This window comes from Danio aesculapii, chromosome 10 (genome assembly GCF_903798145.1).
Source record: "Danio aesculapii chromosome 10, fDanAes4.1, whole genome shotgun sequence".
Classification (NCBI taxonomy): Eukaryota; Metazoa; Chordata; class Actinopteri; order Cypriniformes; family Danionidae; genus Danio; species Danio aesculapii.
This window is the reverse complement of record NC_079444.1, coordinates 252,782-264,608: the sequence shown is the minus strand read 5'-3', so window position 1 is coordinate 264,608 and position 11,827 is coordinate 252,782. Positions and strand designations below refer to the sequence as shown.

Here is an 11,827-nt window from a genome sequence, read left to right as displayed (position 1 = left end):
TCTGCTGTCCTCTGGCGGCCGCTCTGTCTCTGGCCGCTCTGTCTCTGTCTCTGTGTATATGTATAGTGTATTATTATTAATCACTTATAATACTCGCAGTCACACCGACAATGCTAAGCTGATATTTCCCTCAGTAACTCTTTAAAGACAGAGCATGTTTCCATGTTTTCTGAAGGCCTCAGCTGCGAGCAGCTAATAAATCATTATCCATCATCAGAGTTAGTGTTATTATTATCATTATAATATATATTTATTATTTAGAGTTTTTGATGTGTGTTGTGTTGAGTGTTTGAGTTTTTGACCTTTATTTCTTCTTTGGCAAAAAGTATATGCTCAGAATTCAACAGCTGGATTCTTACGTAGTCATTTATAGTAAAAATACTATAGTGTTTTTCAATATTACTATATTTAAATGTATTATATTGGATATATAATAATACTTACAGCACTTTGTTAAGGAATGATCCAGTGTAATGTGGAATCAACTATGGTGAACTGATAGTATACTGAAGTTTTACTACAGTAAACTACGGTGTATTAAATTAGTAGAAACTGCAGTATTGGGTCATTTGTTTACATTACTATAGTTGTTGTGTTACCATAGCAACTGTAGAATCACCACAACAGATCAATTACTGTAGTTGCTCTGTTTCCATAGCAACTGTAGAATCACCACAACTGTTTAATTCAAGTACTTTAGTATAAAGCAGTATAGAGTATAAACTATTACCGTTTATTTTTCATATGGGTTTATAATAAAAACATGGAATAACACCATATTGCGCTATACAAAGTAAAATAACACACATAACATGCTTTCTGGAGATTTAACTAGCTTTGCTAAGTTGGAAATAGTAAAATTCCATGTTTAAAAATGTACAAATATTTAATATTGGCCTATTTAGTATATTTTATATGATAAGTCAGGGGTTTCGTTTCTGTTGTTTATTTGTATTTATTTTATAAAGAAAACAGAAGTAACATATATAGTAAAGGACATATAAAACTAATAAATAAACAGAGTCAGGGGCAAATACAATCAAGTATAAAGATATCAGTTACAGCATCAGGACTCTATTATGACATCGACACAGCGATACAGTATTGAGGGAACTGAATAATAATCACTGATGTCAGAGGGGCGGGCGCACACAGAACACGCCCATTGTGCGCGCGTCTTCGTCAGCGTGCGCGCGTGTCGGAAGCGCGCAGTGTGAATGATGCTGCCGGTGTGTGTAGACGCGGATCAGACGCTCAGGTAAGAGTTTAAGATCAGTTTCTCCTCCTGGTTTAAAGTCTTCAGGGCGAATAATGATGTTTTCCTGTGCTCTGATAGTTGTTCTGTGCTATGGAGACCGTGGAGTCTCTCCGCAACTGAGGCTCGAGCACACAAGGTAACTTTAAGGAGACTTCTATGAGTTCGGTGGTGTGAGGATTTCAGTTTAAAGGGGCAGTTCACCCAAAAATAAGTTACCGTTTACTCATCCTCAAGTGGTTTCAGGAGTTTCCTTGTATTGTTGAACACAAAAGAAGATGTTTGGAAACATTAGTAACCCTGTAACCATTGACTTCCACTGTAGGAAAAACAAATGCTGTTTAAGTGACTCTAACTGTGTTTCCATCCAATGATGCCAATTAAATTTATATGGCATAAAACACCAGTGAGTAAAGTAGCGTCTCCATCAGTGCTGCACAGGAGAGCATCACCTCCTGCTGCTCCTGCACAGATATCACTGAGGCCCCTTTACACTGATACCTTTCAGTTTGAGAACGCTTAAGTTTTGCTACGGTTACACCATCCGTCCACACTCTGCCAGAGTTTGAGCGTTTTGTAAACGTTAGAGAGGCCGTGTTCATTCTAAAACCCTGCTGCTCCATCTCAGTGTGGATGGGGGGGAAATGGAGACATCTGAAACGGAGGCGGGGCTGCAGACATTCTCCTCTCTGATTGGGGCTTTTCCTCAATATTAAGTAGCCTTCACACAGTTCAGTCTTCATCCTCTCCTTGTAAGTTCAGACTTCGCACGTTTGATATGGAAAACAGACTCCCAAATGTGTACTTTATAAAGTCATTCACATTACCCTGGCTATGCTGTCAACAATTAAATGAACACATGATGTGAGGAACTGCCTATTTTCATATTTGATATTAGCAACTGAACAGACAGCAAAATGTTGAGGCGTCGTGTAGCTGCATAATAATCATTTTTTATTCTAAAATGCCGGAGGACTGAGGCCTTTTACAATCAGCACAACAACATCTGACACAATCGAGAGCTGCAGACCAACATTAATGACACAAAGACCCTCACACACACACATTAATATCTGCAGACTAACATTAATGACACAAAGACCCTCACACACACACATTAATATCTGCAGACCAACATTAATGACACAAAGACCCTCACACACACACACACACACACACACATTTATATCTGCAGTGCAACATTAATGACACAAAGACCCTCACACACACATTTATATCTGCAGACCAACATTAATGACACAAAGACCCTCACACACACACACACACACACATTTATATCTGCAGACCAACATTAATGACACAAAGACCCTCACACACACATTTATATCTGCAGACTAACATTAATGACACAAAGACCCTCACACACACACATTTATATCTGCAGACCAACATTAATGACACAAAGACCCTCACACACACACACACACACACACACATTTATATCTGCAGTGCAACATTAATGACACAAAGACCCTCACACACACATTTATATCTGCAGACCAACATTAATGACACAAAGACCCTCACACACACACACACACACACATTTATATCTGCAGACCAACATTAATGACACAAAGACCCTCACACACACATTTATATCTGCAGACTAACATTAATGACACAAAGACCCTCACACACACACATATATATCTGCAGACCAACATTAATGACACAAAGACCCTCACACACACACATTTATATCTGCAGACCAACATTAATGACACAAAGACCCTCACACACACACATTTATATCTGCAGACCAACATTAATGACACAAAGACCCTCACACACACACATTTATATCTGCAGACCAACATTAATGACACAAAGACCCTCACACACACATTTATATCTGTCAGAGCAACATTAATGACACAAAGACCCTCACACACACACACATTTATATCTGTCAGACCAACATTAATGACACAAACACCCTCACACACACACATTTATATCTGTCAGACCAACATTAATGACACAAACACCCTCACACACACACATTTATATCTGTCAGACCAACATTAATGACACAAAGACCCTCACACACACATTTATATCTGCAGAGCAACATTAATGACCTAAAGACCCTCACACACACATTTATATCTGCAGACCAACATTAATGACACAAAGACCCTCACACACACATTTATATCTGCAGACCAACATTAATGACACAAACACCCTCACACACACATTTATATCTGCAGACCAACATTAATGACACAAAGACCCTCACACACACACATTTATATCTGCAGACCAACATTAATGACACAAAGACCCTCACACACACATTTATATCTGCAGACCAACATTAATGACACAAAGACCCTCACACACACATTTATATCTGCAGACTAACATTAATGACACAAAGACCCTCACACACACATTTATATCTGCAGACCAACATTAATGACACAAACACCCTCACACACACATTTATATCTGCAGACCAACATTAATGACACAAAGACCCTCACACACACACATTTATATCTGCAGACTAACATTAATGACACAAAGACCCTCACACACACACATTTATATCTGCAGACCAACATTAATGACACAAAGACCCTCACACACACATTTATATCTGCAGACCAACATTAATGACACAAAGACCCTCACACACACATTTATATCTGCAGACTAACATTAATGACACAAAGACCCTCACACACACATTTATATCTGCAGACCAACATTAATGACACAAACACCCTCACACACACATTTATATCTGTCAGACCAACATTAATGACACAAAGACCCTCACACACACATTTATATCTGCAGAGCAACATTAATGACCTAAAGACCCTCACACACACATTTATATCTGCAGACCAACATTAATGACACAAACACCCTCACACACACACATTTATATCTGCAGACCAACATTAATGACACAAAGACCCTCACACACACACATTTATATCTGCAGACCAACATTAATGACACAAAGACCCTCACACACACACATTTATATCTGCAGACCAACATTAATGACACAAAGACCCTCACACACACATTTATATCTGCAGACCAACATTAATGACACAAACACCCTCACACACACACATTTATATCTGCAGACCAACATTAATGACACAAACACCCTCACACACACACATTTATATCTGCAGACCAACATTAATGACACAAACACCCTCACACACACATTTATATCTGCAGACCAACATTAATGACACAAACACCCTCACACACACACACACACATTTATATCTGCAGACCAACATTAATGACACAAAGACCCTCACACACACACATTTATATCTGCAGACCAACATTAATGACACAAAGACCCTCACACACACACATTTATATCTGCAGACCAACATTAATGACACAAAGACCCTCACACACACACATTTATATCTGCAGACTAACATTAATGACACAAAGACCCTCACACACACACATTTATATCTGTCAGACCAACATTAATGACACAAAGACCCTCACACACACATTTATATCTGCAGACCAACATTAATGACACAAACACCCTCACACACACACATTTATATCTGCAGACCAACATTAATGACTCAAAGACCCTCACACACACACATTTATATCTGTCAGACCAACATTAATGACACAAAGACCCTCACACACACATTTATATCTGCAGACCAACATTAATGACACAAAGACCCTCACACACACACATTTATATCTGCAGACCAACATTAATGACACAAAGACCCTCACACACACATTTATATCTGCAGACCAACATTAATGACACAAAGACCCTCAACACACACACATTTATATCTGCAGACCAACATTAATGACACAAAGACCCTCACACACACATTTATATCTGCAGACCAACATTAATGACACAAAGACCCTCACACACACACATTTATATCTGCAGACTAACATTAATGACACAAAGACCCTCACACACACACATTTATAAAAAGTTTGCGCACACATTTCTTTATGTGCATTTCCATCAAGCATCGTGATAATCCAAAATGCACAACAATTGGCAGATGGAAACCGAGCTAATGGTTACAGGTTTGTAACATTTTTCAAAACATCTTCTTTTGTGTTCAACAGAAATAAGTGGAACAGGTTTGTGAAGAGAGTAAATGAGGGCAGAACTGTCTGTTTTGGCTGCGCTGTGCCTTTAAGAGTGCTGTAGTGCTCCTCTGAGATCTGCTTATTTCAGCTTTGTCCATCTCTGATCTTCTGTTCAGACGCTTGCTGGAGGTCTGAGGAGCGCTCGGCCGTCTGGAGGTGTTTTCCATCATCCTGTGAGGTCTGATCATTCCCCAGTCATGTTTTCAGCTGTGTGTGTGTGTGTACGTGTGTGTATGTGTGCGTGTGTGTGTGTGTTACTGACAGCGCTGGTCATCCATCTGCAGGCTGTTTCTGCCCAGATCCCGCATGCAGGAGTATCTGTCCCGCCTGGGCTCCAGTGTTCTGGCCAGTTTCCCGGTTCAGGCCACTCTGCATTTCTACAACGATGAAGACTCCAGCTCTGAGGATGAGGATGATGACGATGAAGAACACACACACTGCAGGCTCTGTAGGCCGTGAGACAAGCAGATGATCATCAGGAGCAAAGACTGTTCAGGAGACCAGCTGAACATCAGGGTGTGTGAGGATGAGGATGATGATGATGAGCTGCAGGAACACAGGACGGGTCACAGCACCAGTGGCGGACCATCAGCCCACTGCGGGACACCTGACAGGAGCTCACCTTTACCTGACAGGCATTTATCTGTGTGTGTGTGTGTGTGTGTGTGTGTGTGTGTATGCTTGTATATTCAACACGTCTCCATTTTTCTCAGAAAGTATCTTTCTAAAGGTGCTGTTGACTTGAAATGTTCCCTGGATGTTAGAAACAACCAGAGAAATCCATACATGCAAAGAAAACTAATCTAATGAGTTGACAAATGAAGTTATGTGTAATGATGCAGGGTAAAAGTATTGAACACATGAAGAAAGGGTGGTGTATTTGAGCAGTGAAAGCCCAGACAGCAGCTGAAATCTCTCAGTACTCTTCAGCAAGCCTCTGCTCTTCCTCAGTGTAAATGAATAGCAGCTGCTTCAGTCCAACATCTACATCAGCAGGAGGATGAAGATGAAAACAGAGTGGACATTTCAGCAAGACAATGATCCAAAACAGCCAAGGAGACTCTCAAATGCTTTCAGAGAAAGAAAATCAAGCTGTAGAATGGCCCAGCCAATCCCCTGACTCCAACCCAATAGAGAATACAGAATAAAGCTCAGCTGACAGACGAGTACAGCGCTTTCTCCTTCTGTTACTACACATAACAATATTTCATAGTTTGTTTGTTGTTTTATGTTTGGGTTTTCACCAAAATCTGCTTTAATTCCATGTCAACGGCTCCTTTAGAGAGATTATTCCCAGGACAAAACACAATGTGTTCAATGCTAGTTTCCCTCACTGTGTGTGTGTGTGTGTGTGTGTGTGTGTGTGTGCGTGTGTGTGTGCGTGTGTGTGTGTGCGTGTGTGCGTGTGTGTGTATGCGTGTGTGTGTGTGTGTGTGTGTGTGTGTGTGTGTGTGTGTGTGTGTGTGCTGTTGATTGTATTACTGCTGATCTGTGAACTCAAATTAAACACAGATGATGTGCATTAGTATCTTCTGTGGCTGTGTTTGATTATGAGGATGGAAACACTACAGGCCTGTTCACACTAGTGAAGAATGAGAGTGGTCTGTGTCTCAGATATGAACACAAAACTTTATTTAACTCCAGCCTCACAGTAACAGAGGTGTGCTACAGCTTTACTAGAGTTTTTCTGTTGAACACAAAGGAAGATATTTTGAAGAAAGCTGAAAAACAGCGTTGACTTACACAGTGTGTTTATTAAACTATGGAGGTCAATAATTCTAACATTTTTCACAATATATACAAAGGTTTATAACCACTTGAGGATGGGTCAATACTGAGTCAATTATGGGAATTATACACTTGCTCACACTTTATTCTGATGGTCTGTTTGGTGAATTTAAGTTACATTGCAGCTAACTCTCATTAGATTATAAGCAGACTGTTAGGTTGGGGTTAGTGTGAGTTGACATGTACTTCTAGTCAGTTGAATGTCTGTTTAGCAGCAGTATCAGCAGATATTAAGCAGACAGTCTACTAATACTCAAATAGACCATCAGAATTAAGTGTTACCTAAACTTTATTTCTATACAGCACCTTTAAAAGTAGCGTCTCAAGGCACTGAAATCTTATCTGTGCCATCATTATTCCTTTAATTCTTTCAGGACTGGAGCATCTGTTTGAGGTTGAAAGTTTACATTCCCCTTGCAGGATTTGACCCTAATAAGACGGATCATGTAAAATGCATAATTAGTTAGTATTTTAGCTGCACAATCACTTTAAACGCTTTAGTTTCAGCAGTTTTGTGTATTTAAGAAATGACTGTATGATCTTGGGGCAGAGCAGTGGGTAGCACAATCCCCTCACAGCAAGAAGGTCGCTGGTTTGAGTCCCGGCTGGGTCAGTTGATGTTTCTGTGTGGAGTTTGCATGTTCTCCCCGTGTTGGCATGGGTTTCCTCCGGGTGCTCCGGTTTCCCCCACAGTCCAAACACATGCGCTATAGGGGAACTGATCAACTAAACTGGCCGTAGTGTATGAGTGTGTATGGATGTTTCCCAGTGATGGGTTGCAGCTGGAAGGGTATCTGCTGCGTAAAGCATATGCTGGATAAGTTGTGGGTTCATTCCGCTGTGGAGACCCTAGATAAATATAGGGACTAAGCCGAAAAGAAAATGAATGAATGAATGATGTTGAGCTCCAGCTTTTCATACTGAGGAACTGATATTCACTTATTACAGAAGACTCAAACACTCACTGAACGCATGTCTTCTGCAGGGCTTCTGTAGGGCGCTACTAAAGGAAAGAAAAGTATTTAGGCTAAATAAGAAAATGTCTGAATTCAGTTTTCCCTTCTGGAATCTTCAGCGAGTGTTTAGTGTGTTGTCATGTGAAATGTCTTATTCAGGTCAGTACTAATATTAATAAACATGTATTGTTTTATGATTGCTCCTATAATTAGCAGTTAGCAGATTCTGCAGGGGGTGTAAACTTTTGACCACAGCTGTATATGTCAAATCTCCAGTCATTCATATTCACATCAGTGATGACTTTCTGGACATATCAGACGTCTCTATTTAATGTTCAGCTCAGTGAGTTCAGTATGCTCATTATTTTTCACCAGACATCTTTATTCTTTACCACTCTCCTTCAAAACTCTGACAACAGAATCACTGTGAATTATTGTATTAAGGACAGCTCAGAATACATGTCAAACCATTCTGACATCAAACATACACACCGCATGATGTTTCACTAATGATAACTGTATTTACAACGTTATCAGAAGCACTGAAGCAGACATTATATAATTATTATACATTACACCACATGAACAGAGGTCATATTACAGCTCTTCTGTACATTTGATTATCTGTGGACACTAAACAGGATGACAGGAAATTACTGAGGGGAAAACTGAAGACCTGTGCTGTCTGAATGATGCAGAGACACACTGATGACTGTGGAGATGCTGTGTGTGTGTGTGTGTGAGGGGTCGCGGGGTCACAGGTGAAGCGTCAGCAGTCTGTTTACGCTCACACTGCAGACTGATGGACGTGATGGTCAGATAGAGACGTGACCGTTTCACTGCAGGTCACTGTGAGGTCAGCGTCTGACACACACACACACACACACACACACACACACACACAGCGGGAGTAAGGGATCTCTGAGAGAAATGCTGAAGTGCAGTTTTGTTTTGAGGTGTGGCTTCACAGGGGTCGCTGGGGTCACGGCGGGGTCATCTGAAAGCTGGAGTTCAGGCCGTCACACACACCTGATGGATCTGCTCACCTGAGACGCCTCTGCAAACGCCTCTCCAGTGCTGATGACAGAGGCGGCTCACAGGTAAAAGGCCCGGCTCATTTCACTGACCGACACGTCTCTGAGTCTGGGGATCGCTCCCGGCTGGTCCTCGTCCACCCGCTGACTCCTGCCATACGCATCTGGAGCAGCACACAAACCAGCGTTACATGAGAGAGAGAGAGTGTGTGTGTGTGTGTGTGTGTGTGTGTGTGTGTGAGCTGAGAATATCACACAGATAATGTTCTCCAGCTCTCTGAAACTGACCCTTTCAGGCTTTGACCCTAATGGTGGTGTTTTGGTGTCTGTCGCTTTAAATGCAAATGAGCTTGTGCTCTTTTCAGAAGAGGGCGGAGCTACTGTGTGTCAGGTGTAAAACAGCAGTGTGTGTGTTGTCAGGTGTGCATGTGTGCTTCAGTGTGAGTGTGTGCTTCATGCTTCTGTCAGTCTATGTCGCTCCTGTTGATCTAGAACTCCACATCTATAATCCTCCTAGTCTATGCTGACATTCTCTTCAGCAGCTCAAACACTCTAATGGCTACTCTAGTGTTCGTCTGTATCTCGCTCTGCTTGGCTTCATTGTTATGAAACAGGGATCTCGCCTGTGATGTTGTCCACCGAGGCCAGCGGAGCCGTGTTCATCATATTCACTCCAAACAGCAGAACGAAGCAGGTGCTCAGGGCCACCAGCAGGTATATGGGGCCCGCCAGAGCCCAGTATCTGAAGACAGACAGACGGAGAGACAGAGTGATTGATCAGACATTAAACATCAGAATCTGAAGAGCAGACGACAGACAGATCCACTCACTTCTGCGGCCAGTAGGTCAGACCGGCTGCATGGAGCCAAGAGTCAGGAACGAACGCCCAGACCACATACAGCACTGATGGAGAACACACACACACACACACACACACACATCAGACACAAACAAGAGGACACACACACACACACATCACTACAGATAAAGAACTGTTGTGGTGATTCTGCAGTTGCTATGGAAACACAACAACTATAACAATTGATCTGTTGTGGTGATTCTGCCGTTGCTATGGTTACATAACAACTATAGTAATTGATCTGTTGTGGTGATTCTACAGTTGCTATGGTAACAACTATTATAGCTATTGATCTTTTGTGGGGATTCTACAGTTGCTATGGTAACACAACTACAGTAGTTTATTTGTGGTGCTTCTGCAGTTGCTATGGTAACAAACAACTATAGTAATATAAAAATGATCCAATACTGTGTTCTCCTTCAACTATCGGATATAACAGAACAGTTTACTGTGGTAAAACTAAAGTCCTTCTTCCTACAGTCAGCATTCATTATCATATATACACTTATACTGAATATATATATACAGTATAATCCTCTGTACTATAGTATCTGATGATGTCTGCTGTCTGCTGTAAATTCAGTTCATGTGTTTCGCCACAGAATTAACCCCTTCCCTCGTCTGTAAATGATAATAAATGTGCAACATCAGGACAGATCGAGCAGACAGTTAGACAGCAGAGATGAGGAGAGACGTACAGAAGCCCAGCTGAGAGCCCAGGAACAGCACAAAGCCGTAGATGGCTCTTTCTGGCAGAGGAGAAGGAGAATTCTCCACCATCACCATCTCCAGCAGCTACACCTGCGCACAACACACTCACATCAACACCCCAAACGCCGAACGCGTTAGTTTCGATAAATACTGTAACATATAAATCGAAAACCAGAACATACATGTCTTATTTCCTGAAGCTGCTTCTCTGTGTTTCTGCGCACGCGCACTGCGTTCTGCTGCCCCCGCGCGGCCTGGAGATACAAACAAACAGTGCTTTAATGTGAGGTGCGAACATCACACACACACTGTCCCTCTGATTTTTTATTTTCTATATAAATATTGTTTGTAAAAAATAATGTTTATTTTGAAGACTATCTCACACTCTCTCTCAAACAAGTAAAGAGGCAGTAAATGAGGACAGAATTTAAATTATTGGGTGAACTGTGCCTTTAAGACAAATGCTGGCGGATCCCGAGTCAGTTCGCGCGCGAACAACAGAGGGCGCGCTGACGGCACTCCGGCGCTGACGGTAGAAGGGATACAGCTGCGGACACTCACGTCAGGTTAATATAGCACAATTTTTGTGACACTGTACAACAATAATGAATGTTTCACATTACTGTGAGGGTAGACGTTAATAAAATACAGTTAAATGAGTAATTTAATAAATAGCATGAATAATCCTCTATAATTACTATTTTTACATTATTGTGAGTGTTGAGGTAGTAGCAATGCAATACAGTTTAATGGGCAATTAAATAAATAATGAGTAATATTCGGTATAATTACTTTGTTCCATTGCTGTGATGGTTGACGTTAATACAATTTGCAATAAATACAAATACAATTAATGAATATTATAAAAATAATGTAAGAAAATATGGTCAACCTACGGCCGCAGCTGTATCCCTTCTAACGCGCTGACATCACTCCCGCGGGCGAACAGCAGAGGGCGCGCTTCAGACTCCGCGTCAGTTCGCAGCGCAGTTGATGCGTGAGGTTCAACAGTGAAACATCAGGAAACAGTGGAGCTGCTCTTCTGAAACAGGTCAGTTTATAA

General features: G+C 41.4%; 2 protein-coding genes across 2 annotated transcripts; one reads left to right on the top strand and one right to left on the bottom strand.

Moving 5' to 3' along the window:
- Positions 1-1,180: 1,180 nt before the first annotated feature.
- ripply3 (ripply transcriptional repressor 3) lies at positions 1,181-6,290 on the top strand. The gene is made up of 4 exons (XM_056467108.1): positions 1,181-1,258; positions 1,337-1,394; positions 5,533-5,594; positions 5,701-6,290. The coding sequence occupies exons 1-4, from the start codon at positions 1,218-1,220 to the stop codon at positions 5,873-5,875; spliced, it is 336 nt and encodes a 111-aa protein (XP_056323083.1). The 5' UTR covers positions 1,181-1,217; the 3' UTR covers positions 5,876-6,290.
- A 2,291-nt stretch (positions 6,291-8,581) lies between these two features.
- pigp (phosphatidylinositol glycan anchor biosynthesis, class P) lies at positions 8,582-11,018 on the bottom strand. Its single transcript, XM_056466501.1, has 5 exons — positions 10,947-11,018; positions 10,752-10,854; positions 10,025-10,097; positions 9,818-9,936; positions 8,582-9,358 (listed from the first exon to the last, which is right to left on the bottom strand). Exons 2-5 carry the CDS (start codon positions 10,837-10,839, stop codon positions 9,255-9,257), a joined length of 384 nt encoding a protein of 127 aa, XP_056322476.1. The 5' UTR covers positions 10,840-10,854; positions 10,947-11,018; the 3' UTR covers positions 8,582-9,254.
- Positions 11,019-11,827: the final 809 nt, after the last annotated feature.